Source organism: Gadus morhua, chromosome 4 (assembly GCF_902167405.1).
Source record: "Gadus morhua chromosome 4, gadMor3.0, whole genome shotgun sequence".
Taxonomy (NCBI): domain Eukaryota; kingdom Metazoa; phylum Chordata; class Actinopteri; order Gadiformes; family Gadidae; genus Gadus; species Gadus morhua.
The window spans coordinates 3,986,399-4,013,898 of NC_044051.1; the positions used below are offsets into that span (position 1 = coordinate 3,986,399).

Below are 27,500 nucleotides of genomic sequence, written 5' to 3' on the forward strand. Positions count from 1 at the left end.
AAACCAGCCCCCAACACCACCCAAACCGGCCCCCAACACCACCCAAACCAGCCCCCAACACCACCCAAACCGGCCCCCAACACCACCCAAACCGGCCCCCAACACCACCCAAACCGGCCCCCAACACCACCCAAACCGGCCCCCAACACCACCCAAACCGGCCCCCAACACCACCCAAACCGGCCCCCAACACCACCCAAACCGGCCCCCAACACCACCCAAACCGGCCCCCAACACCACCCAAACCGGCCCCCAACACCACCCAAACCGGCCCCCAACACCACCCAAACCGGCCCCCAACACCACCCAAACCGGCCCCCAACACCACCCAAACCAGCCCCCAACACCACCCAAACCAGCCCCCAACACCACCCAAACCGGCCCCCAACACCACCCAAACCGGCCCCCAACACCACCCAAACCGGCCCCCAACACCACCCAAACCGGCCCCCCAACTGCCCCCCCAAGATGACCTAAACCGGTCCAAACCGGCCATCAACCGATGTTCTGACACCATCACAATACTAATTAAAAAATATTATTCAAATTATAATCTTTAATTATCACATAATTATCTATTTACATTTCCCCCTAAAAAAAAATAGTTTTATCCTGACAATAAACTTTCAAATTAATAAAAAATCCACTGCCCTGACAAAAACTGAACACTAACTGTATCCTACATAATTTGTCAAAGTTTCTGAACACTTTATCCAATGTATTGTCTGTACGTATGGCCTATGCTTTCCAAGTTTTTACAACTGTGGTATGGATGGCAGTAGCCTCAATAACACACACACACACACACACACACACACACACACACACACACACACACACACACACACACACACACACACACACACACACACACACACACACACACACACACACACACCTTTTGTACTGTAGTCCCTGCCTGGGTGGCTGATTGTGTCTCCCAGGAGAGCTCTTTGTTACTCGGGTCGCTGTCTCTCGGGCTTTAATCCTTCTAACTGTTTTCCCTGTCTTGTTTTTCCCTCCCAGGTTAGGCTTCACAGTGCTGCTCTTCCTGCTCAGGGCTCTGGTGTCCATGAACTTTAACGTGGTCTACATTTACACCGCTGAGGTACGGAAACAGAGTTTTGGCATTCATATTGCCGCCGGAAAATGTGGTTTTCTGTAGGATTTACAAACTTAAAAAAAAAGAAAAAGTGGCTTTATAAGTTTTAAGACAGGATGATATAGTGTTGTAGACAGACACAGACAGACAGACAGACAGACAGACAGACAGGCACATATACACAGACGCACTCCGAGATAGACGCACACACAGACACACACCGAGATGGACGCACACCCACAGACACACACAGACAGACCGACACACGCATAGACATACATACACACATACACACACATACATATATCAGGATGATATAGTGTGGCTTGGAGGGCCGACTCCCAGCCCTAAAGGTTGTGGGTTCGATTCCCCGCAGCCCACCTGTAGACCTCCTAGAGAACAATGCCCTTTCCTCCTCCCTGCTCCTTAATGGCGTGCATCCTATCTATCAAATACAAACCACCTCGGATTCAGCTGTATTTTGCTAAATACAAAAATATTAAAATAGCAAATGGCGTTTGCTATTTTTTATAGGCATTGTAGAAACAATGCATTTTTTACTTTGCCTTTATTTTATTTTACGTATTTTTTTTTTTTTTATTATTTCATTTTATTGTATGACTATGTTTCAATGTAAACTACTTGTGTATGAAAAGTGCTGTATGAATAAAGTTTGCCTTGCCTTGAGTAGCATGTCACAGATGCCCTTGTATCGCCTGGCTGCACTGAGTTCAATCGGTGCGTCTTTTCAAAATAAGAGTGTGTGTGCTGATGTGTTTGCGGTGCAGGTGTACCCGACGGTGGCGCGCTCTCTGGGGATGGGCTTCTGCACCTCCTTCAGCCGCATCGGGGGCATGATCGCCCCCTTCATCGCCCAGGTAAAATGCCAAAGACTCCCTAAAAGACTCAAAACTCACCTGTTCAGTGTTCACCTAGACTCTGCATAGCCGTCCCGTCCCTCCCGCCCACCATGTTGTACGTCCTGGCACTTAATGTACGCACTTAATGTACGTTTTACTTATTCATAGTACTTAATTGTGTAGCATCTGCAGTAGCTGCTATCACTGCTGTATACAGGGAATGGGTTAGCCTAGCGATTGTTAGTACTTGCACTTGGTTCTATGGACATCTTTACGGTACCGACATCGACATATTGTTTCACTTCTTATGACAAATGTACTAATTGTAAGTCGTTTTGGATAAAAGCGTCTGCTAAATGCCCTAAATGTTAAATGTAAATGTAGGTCCACCACCTTCTCTCCTGCTAGCAGCAAGCTAACCGCCTCTCATTGACACTGAATGGTTTGTTAGCTCTCGCACGAGAGGAAATTTGGGGGAGTTTAATTAGGCTTGTTTACGGTCAGCTGTAACCGAAACTTAAAAGAACGTGCAAATAGATGCATAGATATCTATATAAGATAAGAGATTTATATATATATATAGTATTTTCGTTTTGTGTCACAGACTGTGACAGAGATGGCTATCTCCATGACTACCCCATTCATGTTTGAGAGAATGTACAGCAACGTGATGACTGCCCTGAGCACATTTAGCACACTTGTGCAAAGCTTCTGCTTAAGTATGCCCTTTAAATACTGCTGTTGAGTGTCAACAGAGGCGCAAATAAATATTTAACTGGTTCTCCCTGAAGCATTCGCCCGCTTAAGGACCAGTTCAGCTGCATATTTAGCATACAAGTATTTGCAGATTCGAAGAAACAGTCTGAAACCTACCGACTGTTTCTTTGAATCAACTGACTGTTCCTTTGAATCAACTGACTGTTCCTTTGAATCGGCAGACTGTTCCTTTGAATCAGCAGGCTGTTCCTTTGAATCAGCAGACTGTTCATTCTAATCAACAGACTGTTCCTCATAATCGAAAGACTGCTCTTTTCATCGACAGACTGTTCCTTTTAAATCGACAGACTGTTCCTTGGAATCAAGGCTGTTCCTTTAAATCTGCATATTGTTCCTTTGAATCAGCAGACTGTTCCTTCGGATCGACCGACTGTTCCTTCGAATCGACAGACTGATCCTCGAATAAACAGACTGCTCCTTTGAATCAACAGACTGTTCCTTTAAATCTGCATATTGTTCATTTGAATCGACTTTTCCTTTGAATCGACTGTTTCTTTAAACCGGTCGACTGTTCTTTTTAATCAACAGACTGTTCCTTTGAATGGACTGTTCCTTTGAATCCAGCAGACTGTTCCTATGAACCGACTGTTCCTATGAACCGACTGTTCCTCTAACGACGGCGTGTGTCCCTCCAGGTGCTGATGTCTCGCTCCGTCATGTACGCCATGTGCCCGTTCGCCGTGGCCTCCATCGTCTGCGCCTTGGGGAACTTCCTGTTGCCCATAGAGACCAAGGGCCGAGCGCTGCTGGTGAGACTCTGCCCACGGTGACCTTCGACCTCTGCTCTATTCCGTCGAACTGTATGTCTGACCTCTGCCCTTCTCTTTTCAGCAATCCTCCTGAAGAACACAACGACCCAGACACCGCAAGACACTCCTGTGAATAAGAGAAATATAAGTTGTTTAACGCTGTTTGTTTAATTGTCATTAATAATTAATTACAAAAACACACTCCTTTGCCCTTGTCTCTAATTCATTATTCCTTTTTTTTTTTTTTATATCCCCTCTGTGGGGAAATTCACAAAACTTGAAGTATTAAAAACTACAATATAATTTAGGCGTTGTTCCGTGGTTGGTGGTGAAGGCGTGGCGCTCATCCACTGTATATTTAAGTCATTCCTCCGCGGTGTCACACCCATGGATTAGCACGAGGCTCCCCCGCCCGGCCAGCCCTCTGGCAGGCAGAGGAAGCAGGCAAGCCTGGGGCTTATGGGGCCTTAGACCACAGCATTGTTCAATGCTTGATCCCGATTGGTCCATATCTTTTTAAGGGTGTGCATTTTTTCTCAATACAGGTCACTTTTCACAATTACAGTGACAAATAGATTTGTTACTCATCAAACATTAAAAACAAAGCACCTCAGAAGAATAATTTGATTTCAGCAGATTAAGTAGATGGAACCAAGTAATTCCAAGTAGATGGAATTTTAATAAAGATAAAGTAATTAATCACAGTTGGTCACTGTAATATAAATGGAATAAACAACTCCGGTCTCTCATGTTATTAGAAAATATTGTAGATAAGGGGAAGTGAGGTTTGACGTGGCAATTTCTGTATCAGATATTGCGTCTAAGCAGATGAGATATTTAGATGCAAAAAGCACACAATACTGTTGACAATTAGTGGTTATATATATTTGTAATAAAAGTACGAACAAAGATACATCACAACATGCATCAACAAACAACATAACAGGCATACATTACAATAATCTGAGGCCTCAGATGGGAGCTTCTCTTTGCGTGGTACTTCATTCTCTGAAGGTACGCTGGGGAGAAGTCCCCTGAGTGTTAGAAATCAATGAGTTCTTATTCACTTCGACCAGATGGTTATCTTTACAACTGAAGCTCCCCTGGATGCCATTGGAGGGGGTAGCGGCCGTGCCACCTAACCCCCTCTTCGTTTACGCTAGCCAGGGGGTCGTGGAACAAGCCCATACATCAAAGCATGGCTTGAAAGCTGATTTACAACACACGAAAAGATAGGAAGAGGCAGGCAATAAAATGCATCACACGACCCTCTAACGTTCACACTTTAAATGACCCAAAAGGAGAGCAGAAGGCAGGCAATATATGCATCACACAAAATAGTAACACAACTTAAGTTCATAGATAGACCAAAAACGTAACATGTAGATTTTCCATCACAGGTTCCTTTTGCATATTTCTATTTTTATTATTAAACTGTCCCATTCACACTCAGCTCAGTTCAGACTATTTCTCAAACTTTTCCACTGAAAGAAACTGGGTTGGTTCGGGCCTAGAGGTGACCCCTCGGTGACCTCTGACCTGGGGGTCACCCCCTGGCAAGCCAAACTGTGTATGAATCAACCCAGTGCGTACTTTTGTTTCCTGTTATAGACCTTAAAAAAAAAAGGCTGCTCCACTGAGCATCCAAACTGGTAATGATCAATTATTATAATTTTTAAGGTTGATCTGTTTTCTATAGCGATAAAACTACGTAAAAATTGACATCATTTATTTTTCTAAAGAAGATGGAGACTGGGACTTGAGTTTGGCCTTGGGTCTCCAACACACGTGTTTTGATTTGATAAACGTGAGGTCTTTACCGTCTTGAACAGCACGCTTCACTCACTCACTCACTATCTTTCCCTCACTCATTCTCTCTCTCCCTCTCTCCCGCTCTCTCTCTCTGTCTCTCTCCCACTCTCTCCTGCTCTCTGATCCTCCTTGACTTAAGCTTGTTAGTCGGCCGTCTGCGTCCCTGACACCCATCAGATTAGTGTGTGTGTGTGACTTCAAGTTAAGTGCTGTGTGGGAGGACTCTGCCCCTCCCCCCCACACACACACACACACACACACAAGCCCACTTTTATTCCCTGGCTGTATTGTTGTGGACAAGTGTGTGTGTGTGTGTGTGTGTGAGTGTTGGGCATCCACGTCATTATGATGGCAGAAACGTCTACCAGTCCAAAGCAGTGTCCACCACTGTGCACTGTGCAGTGTGAATGCGTGTGTGTGGGTGTGTGTGCGTCTTAAAGGCGTACGTACACTGATGTACCGGCGCTTGCGGACGGCAGTCTGTTGCACGGCCACGTAGCCCTAGGCAGCTATCTGCAGCAGTGGCTAACCACGGGACTTAAACCCTTACCTGGAAGACAGCCGCCGGAGACGGATTTATCCACGGTGAGGACGACGGCGCTGTGAACGGTAAGTCCAAGATCTCTCTCTCCCTCTCAACCACCTGTCTGTGTTTTACTACTCGCAGAGTGAGCCTCACCTGTATAGAAATGTACTCCTGTCGTGATGTCAAAGTGATGGCGTCATGATGTGCCGATTCAGGACAAGGTCGACTTGCGGAGGGTGTCATTTCGGTGGCATGACAAGCTGCACATAGTGGGAACTAACCACTTTCATGAAGAGAGCGAGGTATTCTCTATGCTAAGCTCGGGAGGCAGAGCAGGTTGCCTTGGCACCGGAAGGTTGCCAGTTCAATCCCCGTCACCTCCGAGCAGAGTGTTGATGTGTCCCTGAGAAAGACACCTCACCCTGACTGCTCCTGACGAGCTGGCTGTCGCCCGGACGTTGTCGACTCCAGCGTCGGTGTGTGAATGTATGGATGAGTCGATTGGGATAAAAGTGTCTGATAAATACCCTTAATGTAAATTAAATAGAGCAGTGTTTCTCGAAACCACGGTTCGGGTCCAGCAGCAGAGTATGGAGGAGTGGTAGAACTAGTTGTATTACAGCATATCACGGACCGTTTGAATCCACACCTCACCTTTGTTGATTCTTGCATCAAAGACTCTTTGACCAATCAGACCGCAGAATTGACCGTCAACAAGTCACACTTCAAAGCACACACCAAGTCTTCACCTTCATCTCATCTCACTGAGGGAGGTGTATGTCAACCTCCGACCGGAGTGGCGGAGTCATGTTTGTGTTCAGGATTATCTCTGTAGGTCCGCGTTGTCCTCAGAGGCTGGGGGTTAGGCGTTACTACAGCTTGGGTCAAATCTGTTGGAGAGAGAGAAGGCTGTATTCAGACCGTCCATACCTGACACCTCGTGTGTCCAACCAGGCTGAAAGGTTACTACCTGGGCCTTCGAACTGTGCCGTGCTTGTATTTGCTTCTGCTGCGCTGGCGAGGAGTTACCGCATTCTCAAATCTGCATCTTCATAACCCGCACAGGAGCGTTCATTGTTCCTCACAATCAGATAGCGTTGATGATGAGGAGACTGGAGAACACAAAAGACAGCTCATGTGACGCAAGCTCTCTCTCTCTCTTGCTTGCTCGCTCTCTTGTTCTCTCTCTCTCTCTCTCTCTCTCTCTCTCTCTCTCTCTCTCGCTCTCTCTCGCTCGTTCTAGCTCGCTCTCTCGCTCGCTCTCTCTTGTGCTTGGCGGGGATGGAACTGTGAATGTATAGAGTCCATTGTGCACCGTCTCACACACACACACACACACACACACACACACACACACACACACACACACACACACACACACACACACACACACACACACACACACACACACACACACACACACACACACACACACAGCGTCCAGAGACATTCCCTAACCTTCCCCGTGGCGTCTTTTTCTCCTGCTGTTAAACACAAACTCTGACAGCCACGGACAAAGAAAGCCCAGTAAAACTACAAAACAACAACAACAACAACAACAACAACAACAACAACAACAGAAGAACCCAATACAACACCTCAGGGCACCTTGTCTTTCGACCTCGGTTTCAGAGACACTGCCGACCAGACACCTGACCTCTCCCGGGTCGACCCCTCGATCCAGATGTCACACCATACGCGTTCATTTGTACTCGTACCTTTCCTTCTAGGAACGGCCAATCAGGCGCAGCCGGGAAAAAGGCCGAGCTGGAGTCCGGCCGGTGACGTCATCATCAGGAGGAGTCGTCGTCCGTCCCGTCCCCGCTTTCCTCAGGGGCCCCCCAGTCGCGGGGTCGCCATGGGCGACGGGGCCAAGGCCGACCCGGGGAGCCACGACGCCCATGAGCTGTTTGACGAGCTGGTCGGGGCCACCACCTGCAGGGCCACTCTGAGGGCCTTCGGCCTGCTCTGTGACCACCTGGGGGTCCCCGGCGGGGCGGTCCCCGGGGACCCCCGGCAGTGGCCCTTCTACCACACGGTCAAGCACCGGCTGAACTACTGGAAGGCCAACGCACTCTGGGCCAAGCTGGACAAGAGGGCGGCGCTGCCCGAGTACATGACGGGCCGGGCCTGCGCCGGCACCACGGTGAGACGCACACGCTGCTACCGCACGCACGTGCACGTACGCGCGCACAGGCAGGCAGGCAGGCAGGCAGGAAGACCGACAGACAGACAGACAGACAGACAGACAGACAGACAGACAGACAGACAGACAGACACTACAGTAAGACTCCCATGCCGTTACCACACACACACACACACACACACACACACACACACACACACACACACACACACACACACACACACACACACACACACACACACACACACACACACACACGCACACACACACACACACACACTCTTGAAGAAGAAAGACCATTCAATCGAATAAAAAGAGCCAGCCAGTCTACGGTCGATATCGCTGCAGGGTTTCACGTTACATCAGTCGGTAGCTCTTGTTTTTCTCACGGTGTCCGTGTCCCCGGGGCCCCAGTGTGTGGTCATCGGGGCGGGGCCGGTGGGGCTCCGGACGGCGGTGGAGCTGGCCTTCATGGGGGCCCGCGTGGTGCTGGTGGAGAAGAGGGACGCCTTCTCCCGCAACAACGTCCTCCACCTGTGGCCCTTCACCATCCACGACCTGCGCGGCCTGGGGGCCAAGAAGTTCTACGGCAAGTTCTGCGGCGCCTCCATCGACCACATCAGTAAGTCCAGGTTTTGGTGTGTGTGTGTGTGTGTGTGTGTGTGTGTGTGTGTCTTTGTGTGTGTGTGTGTCTTTGTGTGTTTGTGTGTGTGTGTTCGGTCGTCATCGTCGTTAGTTTGGTCCAAATGTTAATAATGGGACCAATTAATGGTCCCATTATTAACAGAAAGACATCAAGACTCAAAAAGACTTAAAAAGGGAAAAACGGTATTGAAGAACAGTACATCAAGTAATTTATGCATTGGTCTGATCTGATGTAAGCCCCGCCCAAACCCAGACCTGCTGTGTGTGTGTGTGTGTGTGTGTGTGTGTGTGTGTGTGTGTGTGTGTGTGTGTGTGTGTGTGTGTGTGTGTGTGTGTGTGTGTGTGTGTGTGTGTGTTAGGGAAAAAATGGGAAATTGTAATGAAAACCTTCAACATGTCCCTCTGACCTGAGACCATTTCTTGCTCTTTGCTCTTGCAGGCATCCGTCAGCTGCAGCTGATCCTCCTGAAGGTGGCGCTGTTGTTAGGGGTGGAGGTCCACGTCAACGTGGAGTTCAAACAGCTGGTGGAGCCGCCGGGGAGCCAAGAGCACCACAGTGAGTCCCCAGGGCTGGTATCTCTCTCTAGAAACACGAGGACTAGGGCCTTCTTATTGTTTAGAACTGTAAACAAGCGGAACCCGATCAACTGGCTGTTCTGTGACACACGGTCACGTGGTATGGTAAGGACCCGATGGAGTGAAATCACAACAATGCAGAAGAGAAAGTAAAGTCTCGTAGCAACAGCGCCCTCTCTGATGAAACACCGCTATTGCAATCCGACTTGTAAAACTCTTTCCTCTATCTCTGTTGTTTCAAACCTCATGTTTATCATTTTAAAGGCGTAACGTCCCATTATTAATAATTTATATTATAGAACTGTATCACGATGTGTTATTTCATGGGGATACAGCACCATTCGAAAACGATAAACGTTATGAATGAATAGCCAAACGTTCTTGGAGTATGCATGATGTATGTGATGCGTGTCTCGGACAGAGGCAGGCTGGAGGCTGGAGGTTCATCCCAAGACTCATCCGGTCAGCCAGCTCGATGTGGACGTCGTTATTGGCGCGGACGGACGACGGAACACACTTCCTGGTAAAGAGCCAAACAAAACCAATGAAAATAATCAAATCAACAACCAATCAAAACGTTGACTGCCTTGTAAAGCAAAGTGCCGTTCAATGCAAATATCAACACTATGTGTCACATCTCGAATACTAGTGAATGGCTTAAACAGACCTCTTCGTCATTTGCTAGATCTAATCTATTGGAATCCTGCAGAGCTTTATAATCTAGCTTGATCAATTCAAAGCCCAATCAAGTTTTTATTTAACTCAAATAAAAAGTACATCTTAAGTACTTTGAGAACTTCTTAAATGGCTGATTTGCAATCAATCTATATGGATCCAACGAGTGAGGGACCTTAGCTTAGTGCAGACGGAGCAAGGCAGAACAGCTCGAGTGCGTCCATCACGGCTGTTATAGGAGACCAGCCTGTGACTGACAGCCTCCTCTTCTTTGCGTCCGATCACAGGGTTCAAGCGCAAGGAGTTCCGCGGGAAGCTGGCCATCGCCATCACGGCTAACTTCATGAACCGCCACACCACGGCAGAGGCCAAGGTGCAGGAGATCAGTGGCGTGGCCTTCATCTTCAACCAGAGGTTCTTCCAGGAGCTGCGGCAGGAGACCGGTGAGTGAGCAAGCGTGCTCTCGCTCTCTCATAACATTATGCTTTGCCGTCTGGTTGATTCAGAAGATTCAGAACAGCCTGCAAATAAAAGTTTAACAAATCTATCTTATTTAAATGGAACTTTCCCAAGTTCTCTCACGTGAGAAAACATAGTAAGCCTAGGCATTGAGCTTTTGTCATTTTCTGTGTCGTTTCACCTCCTATTCACCTCCGTGTGAAATGGAAAAATGACTAAAGCAACCTTCACACAAAACATGACTCGTCTTTCTCTGGTTTCCCCCAGGGAAAGTTTCCCAATTAGGGGTCCGAGAAGCGAAGCTGACAGTGCCTATGCTGATGATACGCCAGTGTCAAAATGTGTGACGTTTTTTCAGAACAAACAATTATTTCCGAAATTGTTTCTAATGTTAATACAAAGGATAGGTAGGCTATACACAATCAAGTTGGCGAATATAAACCATAACTGTACAACAAGCATGTAGTCTAAATAACAAAGTTTGTGAGGCTTCCACCTGTGAATGATTCAATGCGTTGCATTGTTTCTTGTTGGTGGGCGTGCCCTTAACCTGCGTCCGCGTCCCAGTTTGATTGACATGATTAAACAGCCCGCCCCGCCCCCTGATGACAGCCCTCACTGCTGTCCCCGCACACAGCTATTTGATTGCAAGATTATAAAACACGCATTTTATTAAAAAAAATAATACTAGTCTGACTGTCCCACACAAAGCGGGACACCTGGTCACCCTAGCTTCTTTACGCACAAACTGGTGGCATGGTGAATAATTGCATCGACTTCATAACCCGGTCCCGACATCTTGGCACCTGAACATGGAACATAGCAGGCACAACCAGTGCTTAATTTGTCAAGTGGGAGCTCCCGGAGCGCTGGGGGGGGGGAACCTACGGACTTCAGTGAGGGTTTCATTCCATCTATACACGGGTGTACGCCTACAGCAAGGGGCGCCGAAGTACCTATTCCCCACACAATGTTATGTCGAACTTCATTGATAACCGCTACGCAGCGCATTTTTTTTTATACTGCTCGTGGCGCCACCCATGTGATTTGCCGCCCCCCACAAATATGCCGCCCCGGGCGACTGCCCGGTTCGCCCGTGCCTAAAACCGCCACTGCACACACACTCCAGCTGGCGGAGCGCGCGTCAGAGCTTCCGGAGCGCGCTCCCCCTTGCTCCCCCTCAAATTAAGCACTGGGCACAACTATCCCTACAGTCTCTCTCTCCTCCGCACTAACAGCACTGGGCGGGCAAAACCGATACCTAAGAAAATTGGATGGAGGCTTGTTGTGGTAACACAACAACGTGGTGACGAAGTGTACAGTTTGCATATGATATGATATGAATGTGAAACACGGAGGGTTTTACATATGAGGGCGGGCCGTCGGTCCACAGCCGCAACAAATCATAATAAAGTTCCCCATTTAAAACTCTTGAAAGTCATCACAGAGACACCAGGGGACCGGTTGAGCAGAATAAGTTATAATGTAATAATTTATTTATTTGTCTCTTTATATTAGGACTTCATTATCATTAATATCATGCATTTTGATTTCTCCATACAGTTATTAAGCACTTTAATATAACTATTGAAGTAATATTTGTATGGGGGAGGGGGGCTCCACGTGCAGAGCGCGAAGAAACGAGTCCTCACATGTCGCTGCACCTCGCGATCCCCAGCATTCAGTAATAAACAACACAATAAATATTCCATCTTATAAATTGGGAATTATCTAACCTACTTTTAATTTATTGGAATTATCTGCTGCATCGTTGGTCTGGTGCATGTGCACATGACTTGGCAGTTTTATGAGGTAAGAGTCTTGGAGAAAAGGAATATCTCCATGCATTATCTCTATACATCCAGCCCAAAGAGTCTGGAAGTTGTAACGTCGGTGAACTGTGTCCTTGGGGGCGGAGCCAGGGGTTAGGGGAGGAGAGAAGAGGGCGTTTGGTTCAGGAAACGAAACAGAAACAAAAGCCATACGACGTCGAAGTAGTTCCCTCGATCAGGAGAAATATAAAACGCATTTTTGAACAAATAGTCCGACAGACAGTAACAAAAAGGTAAGTAAAACAGCACAACTTTGAGAAAGTTAAAACTTCTCTTCCCGTTATGGAATTAGAAAAATATAATTGCTCAATACATAAACCTTGTCGTCTGTGTCTAGGGATGGCCTCTGCTATCACTTCCTGGTGTGAAGAGAACTTATCATGTTCCATCTGTCTGGATGTGTTCAACAATCCAGTTACCACCGCATGTGGACACAACTTCTGCAGAACCTGTATTACAAAGTTCTGGGATGAACAAGTCCAGTACAAATGTCCTGTTTGCAACAAGCTCTTCAACACAAGACCTGATCTACAGGTCAATACCTTCTTATCAGAGCTGGCTGCTCAGATTAGAACAACTGTACGAGTAAAAGAGCAGCTTTTTGTTGAACAAGCAGAAGTTCCCTGTGACGTCTGTACTGGGACCCAGCTGAAGGCTGTGAAGTCCTGCCTAGTGTGTTTTACCTCTTACTGCCAAACCCACCTGGAGCCACATCAGAGAGTCGCTCGCCTGCAGAAACATCGGCTGGTCGAGCCTATGGACCGTCTGGAGGACAGGATGTGTAAGAAACACGACAGACTTCTGGAGCTCTTCTGCCAGACTGAACAGGTATGTGTGTGTCAGTTCTGCATAGAGGGTGACCACAGGTCCCATCCTGTTGTACCTCTAAAGGAGGAATATGAAGTGAGGACGGCCCAGCTGGGGAAGATAGAGGCTGAAGTTCCGCAGATGATTCAGGAGAGAAAACAAAAGATTAAGGAGATCACAGACACAGTGGAACTGAGCAGCAAAGATGCAGACAGAGAGATAGCCATTGGTGGCCAGGTCTTTACTGCTCTGATAGGCTGTGTTGAAAAGTGCCGGGATGAATTCAACCAAAATGTTCAAGAGAAACTGAAATCCACAGAGAAACAAGCTGATAACCTCATTAAAGAGCTGGAGCAGGAAATAGAAGATCTGACCAATAGAAGCTCAGAGGTGAAGCAGCTCTCACACACTGAAGACCACCTCCACTTCCTCCAGGCCTTCAGATCCCTGAAGGATCCTCCACCCACCAGGGACCGGACGACGGTGGAGGTCCGACCTCCGTCATACGTAGGGACCTTGAGGAGATCCCTGGATCAGCTGGAGGAGACACTGAACATGGAGATGAAGAAGCTGCGTGAAGCTGCTGAACTGAAGAGGGTCCAGCAGTATGAAGTAGATGTGACTCTGGATCCTGATACAGCTCATCCCAAGCTCATCCTGTCTGAGGACGGGAAACAAGTACATGATGGAAGTGTAGTGAAGACACTCCCAGACAACCCTAAAAGATTTACACGGTATATACATGTTCTCACAAGGCAGAGCTTCTCCTCAGGGAGATTTTACTTTGAGGTCCAGGTTAAAGACAAGACCTCATGGTATTTAGGAGTGGTCAGAGAGTCCATCGACAGAATCGGCAAGACCAAAGGGACCCCTGAGACGGGATCCTGGACGCTTTACTTTGAAAAAGATGGGTTGTCTTTTAGAGATGACCCTTCTGTCTGTCTCCCTCTGAGAGCTGAGCTCCAGAAGGTGGGGGTGTTTGTTGATTATGATGAGGGTCTGCTCTCCTTCTATGATGTGGAGGCCAGGGTTCATATCTACTCTGCTACTGGCTGCACCTTCAGTGAGCCTCTCTATCCATTCCTCTGCCCAGGCGGCCATCATTATGGAGGTACTAACAACTCGGCCCCCCTGATCCTCTCACCTGTCAATCAAACAGACTAGGACCTTAGTTTGATAATAAAATAATCAAACGACCTAAATAATTAATGTTGTTCCATGAAGGATAATCTTTACTATGTGAGATCTGAGAGATCTTCATTAGTGTGTCCTGCTGTCTTTTAATGAGCGTTTCTAAAGGAATATAATGAATACAACTCATTAAAAATGTCAGATTACATTATTATTTGTCTGTTTTCTCCTGATTTCTTATATAAATTGAACTTTATAAAATTGTTTACAGTTGCTGTTACGTAAAACATCTTTAGAGGATTAATTTGTATAATAATAATTGTAGTTTATTAACTTTTCTATTGGTTTTAAACTCTGAATAGTTAATGAAAAAACAATACAATGTTCTTTACACTTTGATTTTAATAAAAGTAAAAGGCAAAAAATGTATGGGCCTACATTATCATTGTAATAGATCATTTAAGCGAAATAGATACATTCCAGTCAATAGTATTGAGTATAAATACTGATACAAGTGTAATGCAAAAAATAAATTTGTTTTGCCTAAAACCCTTTTTTTGATCATTTTGAGATTGATGTAACGTTTTAAATCACTAAAGAATTGTAAAAGGTTTGTAGTTGATGAACCAGTAAATTCATCTCCAATATACAACGACCCAACATGTGTTACACACATGTTTAAATGTGTGTTTCACCTTCTCCCTGATTGTCTGAGGAAATATGGGAGGAATATTAGTATTATGGCATCCAGTCAAAAGCTGTATGATGCTGCTCACCTTGCATGTTGTAATGTGGAGGAACAACACTTCATTTATGTCTTTTCGATCTCACAAGGCTTGAGGAACCAGGTTAACGAACAAATCCAATCAAATCAAAGCATAATCTCGTTAATCCAGGAAAGGATATCCAACCAAACACAAATAGAGGAGGAAAAAAACACAGGAAAAAGGGCAACTGGATGATGGTAAAATCAAAGAGAAATATAACTTGTTGGTGGGCGTGCCCTTAACCTGCGTCCGCCTCCCAGTTTGATTGACATGAACAAACAGCCCGCCCCGCCCCCTGATGACAGCCCTCACTGCTGTCTCCGCACATTGATAGGTATTTGATTACCAGATTATGAACCACGCATTAAAAATAAATATATAATCGAGTCTGACTGTCGATAACAATGCGGGACAACGTCTCAATTTGCGGGACTTGTAAAAAGTAATGGAAATGCGTGACTGTCCCGCACAGAGCGGTGGCATCACAATGGGGATCGAACCCAGTTCCTTTTGGCTTGCCTTGCCATTACACTATCCTGATATGAACTCTGAGATACTGCTAATGAAGTGTGTATGTGAAAGCTCTCTCTCTCTCTCTCTCTCTCTCTCTCTCTCTCTCTCTCTCTCTCTCTCTCTCTCTCTCTCTCTCTCTCTCTCTCTCTGTCTCTCTGTCTCTCTCTCTGTCTCGGTCCACCAGGCATTGATCTGGAGAACATAGTGTACTACAAGGACGACACGCACTACTTTGTGATGACGGCCAAGAAGCAGAGTCTGCTGGAGAAAGGGGTCATTCTGCAGGTACCCAGACACATGCGTTTGGGCTGGGAATCAAACACTGCAACCACCATCCCTAGCACCATCCTCTATAAAAGACTTTCAGATTTACATTCACGTTTACATTGAGGGCATTTAGCAGACACTTTTATCCAAAGCGACTTACGACAAGTTAATTCGTCAGTACAGTGAGGACTTTCATAGAAACAAGTGCCAAGCACTAACAATTGTTGGGTTAACCCATTCCCCGTACACACAAACAAAGATAGCTAGGATAAGATGCTACACAATGCTAAGTACTGATTTATATGCCAGGATGTACAACACACAACAAGTGAGTACATTAAGTGCCAGGACTCACAATACACAATAAGTGAGTAGATTAAGTGCCCGGACTTACAACATACAATAAGTGAGTACATTAAGTGCCAGGACTTACAATACACAATAAGTGAGTAGATTAAGTGCCCGGACTTACAACATACAATAAGTGAGTACATTAAGTGCCAGGACTTACCACACACAATAAGTGAGTACATTAAGTGCCAGGACTTACCACACACAATAAGTGAGTACATTAAGTGCCAGGACTTACCACACACAATAAGTGAGTACATTAAGTGCCAGGACTTACCACACACAATAAGTGAGTACATTAAGTGCCAGGACTTACCACACACAATAAGTGAGTACATTAAGTGCCAGGATTTACAACATATAATACGTGCGTAGTCAGACGACTACGAACTAGCCTCCAGCCCAAACGCCCCTCACCCCTCACCTCTGACCTCTGACCCCCAGGACCACGCGGACACGGAGCTCCTGCTGTCCCGCGGGAACGTGGACCAGAATGCATTGCAGGCGTACGCCCGCGAGGCGGCGGGATTCTCCACGGGCCACCGGCTGCCCAGCCTGGACTTCGCCATGAACCACTACGGCCAGGCGGACGTGGCCATGTTCGACTTCACCTGCATGTACGCCTCGGAGACGGCGGCCATGGTGCGCCGGAGACACGACCGACCCCTGCTGCTCACGCTGGTGGGGGACAGCCTGCTGGAGGTGAGGGCGGGGGGGGACGCGCCACAAGAGGGAGAGGGTTAATGGTGGTGATCTAGGCCAATCAGGGACGGGGGGAGCGAGAGAGAGAGAGAGAGAGAGGGGAAATTCAAAGTGTGCCTCTCTGACCTCGACACGAGTGAATGAATGAAAAGCACTTGATGAATTTGAATTTTGATATGAAGCTAGATATAATTAAGGAGATGCTATGGTTCAGTGTGCCACCTTGAGCCGAACAGACAAATGACTCTCTCGAGGATGGAGGCTCTCATTCTCTGTCCTACGAGTCATTATTTGTACAACTGGGCTTGACCCTTTTTGCACAGTATGGACTTAAACCTGGCCCTTCACTGCCGCAAATCCAGGACATGTTATGCATGTTTATATATGTAAAATGTGTCTGGGTCCGTCTTTGTCTCTGTTTTTGTGTGCGTGTGTGTGTGTGTGTGTGTTTGTGCGTGTATGTGTGCGTGCGTCTCTGCGTGTTTATGTGTACCTGAATTTGTGCGTTGATGCGTATATGTCGTTTGTGCGTGTGTGTGTGTGTGTGTGTCTGTGCCTGTATCTTGTGTGTGCTTGTGTGTGTGTCTGTGTGCGTGCATGGGTGTGTGTGTACGTGTGTGTGTGTGTGTGTGTGTGTGTGTGTGTGTGTGTGTGTGTGTGTGTGTGTGTGTGTGTCCTGGCCCCTGCAGCCCTTCTGGCCCATCGGGACGGGCATCGCCCGCGGCTTCCTGGCCGCTCTGGACTCGACCTGGATGATCCGCAGCTGGGCCCAGGGCACCGCCCCCCTGGAGGCGCTGGCCGCCAGGTCAGGACACACACACACACACACACACACACACACACACACACACACACACACACACACACACACACACACACACACACACACACACACACACACACACACACACACACACACGCACACACACACACACACGCACGCGCGCGCGTATATTTATATACATACATATACACAGACGCAGACAAACACATACACACACATGCACACACAGAGACACAGGCGCGCGCGCGTGCACACACACAAACACGTGCATGTGCACACACAGTCACACACACATACACACAGACACACACATTTGTACACTCACACACACACATACACATATACACACATACTCTCTCTCTCTCTCTCTCTCTCTCTCCCCCTCCCTCTCTCTCTGTCTCTCACCCATACATATAAATACACGCACACACTCCCCAACCAGCCATCCTGGTCCCCTTTCTGTTCCCATGGTCCCGAGCGGTGGGTGAGTGCCTCTCTCCGCCTGCCGTCCAGGGAGAGTGTGTACCGCCTGCTGCCCCAGACCACTCCGGAGAACATGCACAGGAACATCAGCCAGTACACCGTGGACCCAGCCACGCGCTACCCCAACTACAACCCTCTGCTCATCAGCCCCGCGCAGGTACACAGATATACTCACAGCCATATATATGGACATATATAGATACATACATGTATACAGATAAATATACACATAAATATACATACATACATACCGTACATACCGTACATACCGTACATATCGTACATACATACATACATACATACATACATACATACATACATACATACATACATACATACATACATGCATGCATGCACAGACAGACAGACAGACAGACAGACAGACAGACAGACAGACAGACAGACAGACAGACAGACAGACAGACAGACAGACAGACAGACAGACAGACAGACAGACAGACAGACAGACACATAAATATACATAAATACAGACAGACAGACAGACAGACAGACAGACAGACAGACAGACAGACATGACTGCATGCATGCAGACACAAGCATGCACACACACACACACACACACACACACACACACACACACACACACACACACACACACACACACACACACACACACACACACACACACACACACACACACACACACACACACACACACTCACACAATGTGTTGCTATGTGTTACTGCTGGGTTGGGTTGGCTGAGGATTGTCCCTGCAGGTGAAGCACCTGGTCCACACGGGAGAGGAGCCCCAGGTGGATGTGGACTCCCTCGTTTGCTCCCCGCCCCCCAGACTGCTCAGACAAGGTGAGTGTGTTGTTTGAGTTGAACTCCGCTAGACCGTAGTGGTGAGTCTGCTGCCCCCTACTGGGTCAGAATAGAGTAAAACATAAAAATGCTGCTGATCTCGGTTACCTGGGTTGCAGGCGTCTGTAGGAGGATTAAACTTTGTTTGCATCAAAGTAAGATCACAAACTTTACAAAAAATGACATTCTGTGTGTATTTGTCTGTGTCTGTGCGTGTGTGTATATATGTATGTGTGTGTGTGTGTCTGTGCCTGTACTTGTGTGTGTGTGTGTGTGTGTGTGTGTGTGTGTGTGTGTGTGTGTGTGTGTGTGTGTGTGTGTGTGTGTGTGTGTGTGTGTGTGTTTGTGTCTGTATATATATGTGTGTACGTGTGTGTGTATATGTGTGTGCGTGTGTGTGTATATATGTGTGTGCGTGTGTGTGTGTATATATGTGTGTGTGTGTGCGTCTGTGTGTCTGTGTGTGTGTGTGTGTGTGTGTGTGTGTGTGTGTGTGTGTGTCTGTGTCTATGTGTGTGTGTCTGTACCTGGATCTCTGTGTGTGTGTCTGTGTGTGTGCGTGTGTTTTTGAGTGTGTGTCTGTGCGTCTGTGTGTGTGCGTCTGTGTGTGTGTGTCTTTGTCTGTGTATATCTGTGTGCGTGCGTGTGTGTGTGTGTGTGTGTGTGTGTGTGTGTGTGTGTGTGAATGGGCGGTGTTGTCCCCCCGGTCCAGAGTCCTTCTCCCGCTCCAACAAGCTGCTGGCCTGGTGCCAGGAGCAGACCCGGGGGTACCGGGCCGTTGCCGTGGGCGACCTGACCACCTCCTGGAAGAGCGGGCTGGCGCTGTGCGCCCTGATCCACCGCCACCGCCCCCACCTCATGTGAGCCCCGCCCCCCCAGAGCCCCGCCCACCCCCAGAGCCCTGGGGTGTGTGTGTGTGTGTGTGTGTGTGTGTGTGTGTGTGTGTGTGTGTGTGTGTGTGTGTGTGTGTGTGTGTGTGTGTGTGTGTGTGTACCTGTGTTTTTGTGTACCTGTGTTTTTGTGTGTGTGTCTACCTGTGTTTTTGTGTGTGTCTCTGTGTGTATGGTTACCTGTGTTTTTGTGTGTGTGTGTGTGTGTGTACCTGTGTTTTTGTGTGTGTCTCTGTGAGTATGGTTACCTGTGTTTTTGTGTGTGTGTGTGTGTGTGTGTGAGTGTGTAAGTTGCTTACATGTGCATGTGTGTGCATCTGAGTTGCTTATGTGTTCGTGTGTGTGTATGTGTGCAGCTGTGTTTGTGTGTGTGTGTGTGTGTATGTGTGTACCTGTGTTTTGTGTGTGTGTCTGTGTGTGTTTGTGCGTGTGTGTGTGAGTGTGTAAATTGCTTACATGTGCGTGTGTGTGCGTCTGAGTTGATTATGTGCTCGTGTGTTCATGTGTGTATGTTAGTATGCCTACGTAGGCTTGTGTTATGTGCACATGCGTAAGTTAAAATGTTGTGTGTAAGTATGTTTGTGTGTGCATACGTGTGTGTTGTTTGCGTTTGTGAATATATATGTGCATGCATGTTTGCAGTACACTCATGCCCACATCTCCTCTTTATACTCTCTCTCTCTTCCTCTCTCTCGCTCCCGCTCCCTCTCCCTCTCCCTCTCCCTCTCCCTCTCTCTCTCTCTCCCTCTCCCTCTCCCTCTCCCTCCCTCCCTCTCCCCCCTAAAGTGACTTTGACTCCCTGGGGGAGTCAGACGCGGAGGCCAACGTGCGGCTGGGCTTCAGCGTGGCCCAGCGGGAGTTGGGCATCGCTCCCCTCATGACGGCGGAGGAGATGTGTTCCGCCGAGGAGCCCGACTCCCTCTCCATGGTCATGTACCTCAGCCAGTTCTACCAGCTGCTCCGGGAAACGCTGCCCCCTGGTGGTGAGTCTGGGTCATAACATGCGGGTCAAACAGCGATATCACAGGGGACTGACTGCTCTGGGTCTACACTATTGGTCACCAATCCAGAGAGGGTGGAATTGGGGTCGGACTTTACTGTCTTTGGTTCTGTCTAGCCAAACCGTTAGTGTAAACTAAAGCATTCAACCGGGATTTGGGGTTCAATCACAACCATACATTGCATACATGTAACCTGATTAAATAAAGGTAAATTATGAATGATATATAATTTGCTTCTTAGCAAATATACCCCCCCACATACAGACACAGACACAGACACACACACACACACACACACACACACACACACACACACACACACACACACACACACACACACACACACACACACACACACACACACACACACACACAGAGAGAGAGTCCATATCTTGTCCTCTCTACGGTGTGTACTAGACTACGATATGGGGTCCATATGTTAACATATTTCATCTTCCCAGGTTCTTTGTCTCAGAGTGCTGACTTCAGATCTGCTCTCCTGGCCCCCGCTTCCCTCCTGAGCCGGCTGGGCCACAGTCCGTCACGCAAACGCAACCCCAGGGTACAAACACCGGCCACCGCTCTGCTGTTGGTTCCGCCTTGTTTTTCTCCTGATGTAAACGACTGCGAAAATCCGAAGTTTGACTCGAGTATAACTTTACGACCACAGGAGAAGAAAGACGCCCTGTGGAAGAGGAGGAGGACGAGCCGTCCGTGCCTGGACGAATTAGAGGTAAGTGCAAAAAGTTGCATTGTGGGGTTTGTAGTCCTTTTAGAGCGCTTGGACTATAGAATTGTTAAATAGTTGCTAATAAAACGTAATCTATCCAATATTTGCCTGGGGTCAGAATGCTGAGATGGCTCACCCCGTCTCGGAGACTAAATGCCCACGAGGGACGTTTAGTTCAAGCAATGCTGGGGTCAATTTTGTTTTATGGCCAATGCTCAGCCGTTGCACCTCACTGGGAAACACATGGCACAAGGCAGATTCTACAACTGCTCACCATGTTGAATCCTCAGCCAATCCGGAGTGGGTATGGGAAATGTGTAGAATGTACAATGTTTAAGAAATGTGTGAATAAATAGATTAAAAAAAAACATACAATTATGCTTTGTGAATGGCATATAATTGCTTTTTAAGATCGGTACTGATTTGTGGAATAGATAGTTACACAATATAATCAATCCATGTTTCTCACTTTACATCCCAGCATGACGACACCGCCGGTTACCACGACGACCAGGGCCCAGAGGAAGGGTTTGTGGGCGGGTCCGGGCGATCCAGGGTGCGTCTCATGGCCAATCAGCTGCAGGCCAGACTGGATGTCAACGCCTCCTCCTGCCAAAGTCCCGCCTCCTCGGACGCCGCGCAACGACGACTGGTAGGAGACATGTGACCCTGAGCCAATCAGAGGAGTTCCCCCTGAGCCAATCAGAGGAGTTCCTCCTGACCAATCAGAGGAGATCTTCCTGACAAGTTCATATTTCTTGCTATTTTGTTATTGTGTTATTAGGTTTATCCGATAAAGTATAACACACAGGAATTGAACTACTTCGTTGGCGCATGACATTTTCAGCTGTACAATTATTTTGGGTCACAGTGTGTGCGTGTGTTTGTGTGTGTGTGTGTGTGTGTGAGTGTGTTTGTGTATGCATTTAAATGTGTGTGTGTGTGTGCGTGTGTGTGTGTGTGTGTGCGTGTGTGTGTGTGTTTGTGTGTGTGTGTATGGCTGCATTAAAATGAGTATGAGTGTGTTAGTTTTTGTATGTATTTTAATGCGTGTTTGTGCGTGTTTGTTAATGCATTTAAATGTGTGTGTTTTCGGTGTGTGTGTGCGTGTGTGTGTGTGTGTGTGTGTGTGTGTGTGTGTGTGTGTGTGTGTGTGTGTGTGTGTGTGTGTGTGTGTGTGTGTGTGTGTGTGTGTGTGTGTGTGTGTGTGTGTGTGTGTGTGTCTTACCCTAAGGGTAGTCCAGAGCCCCTGACACTTTCTTTTACATGTGACCAGTGCCGTTAAAAACGTCTCCTTTTACATGCCTACAAATGACCTATATAAGACACATAAGTCATTTGTACAACTAAGCTCGGGTTGTCTTGTGAGAACAAGATAACCTTTACCCCTGCTCTGGGATCAGCCAGTGCCTAAGGGATTGAAGAGATACTGTGTCTGGTGTTGTTCCCCGTTTGACCACCAGGGGCAGTGCCTCCCCAGCCCGCCCTATGGCTCAGAGGCCCTCGACTCCCCGTCTCTGGAAGAGGCGGTGGAGGACGCCGCCAAGTTCCCCGGGGAGGCCTGGAGGCCGGTAAAGACCAATCAGAAAATGAGGCGATTTGAAATAAATACATAGAAAGGAAAATAAATATATTAAAAAATATATATATAAATATATATATACATATATAAAAAAAATATATATATATAAATATGCATAGATATATATAGTTGATACATATAGTTGTAGATATATATACTAGATTATGCTAGTAGGTAGCTCACAGCAAGTAGCTGTAGCGTGGTACTTTTTCTTTCAGCAGACGTAGTCATTCATTTTTTAATTAATACTTTTATTTATTTATTGTTCATGAATGCATTTCTTTAATTCGTTATTAATTGATGACATTTCTTTAAATATTTTTGATTAATTGATTCATTGATTCATTTGTTTATTCATTTAGCATAATTGTATGCATTTCCTGAATTATTAATTGATTAACCTATGATTTGTTTGTTTGTGTGAGTGTCTCTGTTCATATTGGTTCTCTTCGCCCTTCCTTAATCTAACATCTCCATCACCATCTCCCCTCGCTGCTGCTGCTGCCGCCCCTTTAAGAAAAAACGCACGCAGCAACAGGAGCAGATGAGCTTTCGGTTCAAAGAGAAGATCAAGGGTCACACTCCGTTACCTGCTGTTGGAAAGCAGGTATGACCCGACTGTACGGGTCAAGTGAAGACCTCCCCACCAGCTACCTCTTAGTGACCTTGCGTCTCTAGACCCCCTCAGCTTTTCTTAGAATCATCCCGTGCTCTTTTAAAGGTTTGTGTCCTGTCGACAAGTTTTTCATTTATTGATTATTATTTTACTATTTATTTTTTATTTCTCCTCACCCATCTTTATTCAACGTTTCAAAAAATGGGTTTACGACCCACATAAAACCAGATTTATGGAGCGCAGTCCTTTGGCGCGTCGTGGCTTGTTTGTGATCGACTCGACAATCAATCAGAGCTCTTGCATGACTCTGTGCCGACCACGTAGGGTTAATGGTGCGGCGGCGGTCACTATGGTCGGGATCATGGAGGACGGTATTTGGGTAACCCTGCAGGCCATGGCCCGTGTGACTCTCTGAATACCCCCTATTGACACAGCGAGGTACTGGCTGCCTGCCTGCCCTTTGGCACAGTGACAAGGGAAGCTGCTTTTAGGGAACATTCGAACATGACGCTTTTCATAAAATAGTGTTCTTTTTTTTTTATCTTTCAACCGTCGAGAGCAACGTTTTGTGTCGCTCTGTGTGCGTGTATCTGTGTGTGTGTGTGTGTGTGTGTGTGCGTTTCAGAATGTGCGTTTGTGTACCTGCTGCTTTGGATGCTGACGCGGTTGATTTGGGGTTGTTTTATTTCCACTGTCGTTGCTAACCTTTCCCATTGTCTGTTCCCTTCTGTTTGCTCGACCCCCCCCCCGACCCCCCCCCCCCCCCCCCCCCCCCCCCCCCCATGCTCCCCCTTTGGTAGAACTTTGTCCGGATGTACACCGAGGGAGTGAGCTCCATGGCCGAGCAGATAACCAATCAGATTCAAAGCCAGGAGCCGGTAAGTAGCAGCTCCGCCTCTTTTACTCTTAAGCGCCGTAATCACAGTCAAGACACCTCCTGATCAGTGTTGCCAGATTGGGCCAGATTTCCTGCTCATCGCTGCAGCCAGGGTTTCCAGATTGGGCGGGAAATATGGCCCAATCTGGCAAAATCTGTCAATAATGCTCCTGATCCCCAACACCGGGCCCCCAATAGGCCCCATGTGGGCAAAGGACCCGTGGAGGTCCAATCGACTCTGTGAGTTCTGCTGAAGGACCATTGCACAGGTAGACGGATTCTAGAGAGATCCATTGACCTTTTGACCTCTTCAATTTACATTTATATTAAGCGCATTGAGCAGACACACAATAAGTACATTTGTCAGAAGAAAGATAAACAACCATATATTGCGGTCGGTACAGTAAGGATGTTCATAGAACCAAGTACTGACATTCGCTAGGTTAGCCCATTCCTGTACACAACAAAGAAAGCTAGTTTAAAGTTTAAGCTATCCTTGATCGTCCCTTTTTGGGGGGAAATTCTTTCTCTGCTTTTGACCCATCCGGGAGCCGGTGAAGGCATACACACTTCCACGTAGATACACACAGGAGACACACACATGGGGGCACTCCCGGAGCAGTGGGCAGCCGCAGCGCGGCGTCCGGGGAGCAGGTGGGGGGTTTCAGGTGCCTTGCTCGAGGGCACCTCATCCGTGGATGAGGTCGTAGGAGAGTGCTGCACAACTACTCCCCCCCGTCCACTTTTTTGCCTACCGGTCGGGATTCGAACCGGCAACCCTCCGGTCACTGGTCCAACTCCTTACCCAGTAGGCCGATAGCAGGCAGATAGGCCGCGGCAATTTTTTTTTTTTTTTCGGCAATTCTCTACTGCGGCCCCTTGCAGGCGTCGCCGGGGGCAACGGCTGTGTCGGCGGGGGCCAGCGGCGTGTGCTTCTTCTGCAGCCAGCGGGTGTACGTGATGGAGCGTCTGAGCGCGGAGGGGCTGTTCTTCCACCGCAGCTGCTTCCAGTGCGACCACTGCCGCACCACCCTGCGCCTGTCCTCCTACGCCTGGGACGCGGCCGGAGGTGAGCGCTGACCGTGGGCAGGAGGCGCCACCCGTGGCTGGGGATGCAGAGGGCCCGTGTGCTGGAGCTAAAGGGGATGGGGTTTGGGCGCCGGTGTGGTTTACAATGTGTTGTTGGGTTCGACTCAGAGATCGAATTTTTTGTTTGTGTGTTTTTGATTTTTTTCTTGGTACTTTTTGTATCTGAAAAATATTAAAATACAAAAAACAAATAAAAAAAAATATGTATATAAAAAATATTACTATTATATTCAAAGTATTTAGATAGATAACAAATGTTAACAAAATGATGTATTTAAAAAAAAATATACACGGTATATTAAAAAATAAAAAGTGCAGAAACGATCGCTTGTTAGGGATATGTTCACATTCCTGGGTTTTTTGATTAAAGGTCTTTTTTATTTGCGCGTCAAATAAAAAACAGCCCAGAAGCCTGCGTACAATCACCGACACACCTTCAGATGTTCCCCCTGACCCCCGTCCCAACCCACGGTCTCCCCCCGAGACCCCGCCGTCTGATCCCACCCTTACTGCAACATCGTTTCAGCGTTGAAACGTTTACTTTACAGATTAAAGAACCACGGCCGTGACAAAAAACACAGACATATCAGAGGAATGAATAATAATTTATAATAATAAATACTAAACCCTAAATATTTAAAAAATGAAAATGGGTATTGGGGCATATTATGTTCCTTTATGAACATAATGAATATGTTGCCCTTCAAATTCAAGCAACTGCTTTGCTCTTCATAATATTTACGACACTACTCAAACACAAACAGGCGTGAATGTATAATATTTAATTTTGATGAAATTCGTCAGAGTGTCCTTCAGTCGTCGCTGTGATTGATGGACTGTGACATTATCGTCTTTGATGGAACTTTATCGTCCGTGGGAACATCACACATGTGGACAGATTAAAACCACGATCCCGTAGCCCCGGTCAAGATACTGTCACCATTGTCTATCAGTCTGATGATATACCCACAAGCCCTCAAGGGCAAAAGTAACATACGATTCCCCTAAGTGCTCTTATGGGGTCATCTGACTCCTTCATGTCCGTGAAGTGTTTTGAGTGTGTGAATCTGTGTGTGTTTGTGTGTTTGCTTACACACAAGACAAGAGTGTGTTCAGCCTGACAGGGAAGAAGGCTTTTATTGTCAGATGTTACATGGAATTGGTACACTGTTTACGCCCCGGGCCTGTTTGTAATTGCTCATGTTGTGGTCCTCAGGTTTGCGTTCTGTGTATGTGTTTGTGTCTGTGTGTGTTCCTGTGTGTGTGTGTGTGTGTGTGTGTGTGTGTGTGTGTGTGTGTGTGTGTGTTTATTTCTGTTTTTGTGTGTGTGTGTGTGTGTGTGTGTGTGTGTGTGTGTTTATTTCTGTTTTTGTGTGTGTGTGTGTGTGTGTGTGTGTGTGTGTGTGTGTGTGTGTGTGTGTGTGTGTGTGTGTGTGTGTGTGTGTGTGTGTGTGTGTGTGTGTGTGTGTGTACTCGATGCGCGTACAAAGGCTGTTTTGAGTTGAGGTTAGTGTCTGTTGCTCCCAGGGGTGACAGCTCGAGGGGGAGAGAAGAGGGCCTCTCAAAAGTTTGCCGTCCCTATTTTAAGATCAAATATTTTGTTTGTTCTGTTCAAAACCCGCGGACCAATCAGAAGCCAGGCGCTCAGCGGTTCAAACATGAGGCGGGAGACGTACGGCTACAGACGAAAAAGTATATATGTGCCGTGTGTCGCCGCCGCCTCACTCATTCCACTGATCTTCGCGTACGAGCGGAACACTCTCCTCCTGAGTGGCCTCAGACTTTACACATTTTCTCAGAATTTTGATTTTTTTGTTGCATTATTTGTGAAAATATTTCTTTGACTCAACTTATCAGTTGACAGCCGTCATGGAGTCGTCCGACTGTAAGTCTGACTTAACGTTTCTCCTGTCGTTTTCTCTG

The 27,500-nt window shown here is 47.2% G+C and overlaps 3 protein-coding genes across 8 annotated transcripts in view; all 3 read left to right on the forward strand.

Annotated features, from left to right (window-relative positions):
- svopl (SVOP-like) overlaps positions 1-3,791 on the forward strand; it is a 12,931-nt gene extending 9,140 nt beyond the window's left edge. For all 3 annotated transcript variants that reach the window (XM_030355048.1, XM_030355049.1, XM_030355050.1), the window contains 4 exons: positions 1,027-1,108; positions 1,891-1,980; positions 3,375-3,488; positions 3,571-3,791. In XM_030355048.1, the coding sequence (XP_030210908.1) occupies positions 1,027-1,108; positions 1,891-1,980; positions 3,375-3,488; positions 3,571-3,582 (298 nt within the window). In that variant the 3' untranslated portion in view covers positions 3,583-3,791. The remainder of the gene's footprint in view (positions 1-1,026; positions 1,109-1,890; positions 1,981-3,374; positions 3,489-3,570) is intronic.
- A 1,778-nt stretch (positions 3,792-5,569) lies between these two features.
- The window catches only part of LOC115542658 (protein-methionine sulfoxide oxidase mical3b), a 31,031-nt gene continuing 9,100 nt past the window's right edge, over positions 5,570-27,500 (forward strand). The window contains exons 1-20 of one of the 4 annotated variants that reach the window (XM_030354985.1): positions 5,570-5,909; positions 7,557-7,972; positions 8,387-8,594; positions 9,057-9,173; positions 9,615-9,716; positions 10,156-10,311; positions 15,562-15,662; positions 16,440-16,697; positions 17,387-17,502; positions 17,995-18,121; positions 18,705-18,792; positions 19,505-19,652; positions 20,469-20,665; positions 21,145-21,245; positions 21,354-21,416; positions 21,895-22,065; positions 22,877-22,984; positions 23,513-23,602; positions 24,412-24,489; positions 25,374-25,557. In XM_030354985.1, coding sequence (XP_030210845.1) covers positions 7,685-7,972; positions 8,387-8,594; positions 9,057-9,173; positions 9,615-9,716; positions 10,156-10,311; positions 15,562-15,662; positions 16,440-16,697; positions 17,387-17,502; positions 17,995-18,121; positions 18,705-18,792; positions 19,505-19,652; positions 20,469-20,665; positions 21,145-21,245; positions 21,354-21,416; positions 21,895-22,065; positions 22,877-22,984; positions 23,513-23,602; positions 24,412-24,489; positions 25,374-25,557 — 2,701 coding nt within the window. In that variant the 5' untranslated portion in view covers positions 5,570-5,909; positions 7,557-7,684. The remainder of the gene's footprint in view (positions 5,910-7,556; positions 7,973-8,386; positions 8,595-9,056; positions 9,174-9,614; positions 9,717-10,155; positions 10,312-15,561; positions 15,663-16,439; positions 16,698-17,386; positions 17,503-17,994; positions 18,122-18,704; positions 18,793-19,504; positions 19,653-20,468; positions 20,666-21,144; positions 21,246-21,353; positions 21,417-21,894; positions 22,066-22,876; positions 22,985-23,512; positions 23,603-24,411; positions 24,490-25,373; positions 25,558-27,500) is intronic. The other 3 variants (XM_030354986.1, XM_030354983.1, XM_030354984.1) reach the window with 3 other exon arrangements.
- Positions 12,283-14,646, forward strand: LOC115542680 (E3 ubiquitin-protein ligase TRIM39-like). The gene is made up of 2 exons (XM_030355047.1): positions 12,283-12,392; positions 12,497-14,646. The coding sequence occupies exon 2, from the start codon at positions 12,499-12,501 to the stop codon at positions 14,128-14,130; it is 1,632 nt and encodes a 543-aa protein (XP_030210907.1). The 5' UTR covers positions 12,283-12,392; positions 12,497-12,498; the 3' UTR covers positions 14,131-14,646.

What these genes read in the sequence shown, in the direction of transcription:
- LOC115542680 (XM_030355047.1), top strand. Translation starts at nt 12,499, where the DNA reads ATGGCCTCTGCTATCACTTCCTGGTGTGAAGAGAACTTATCATGTTCC.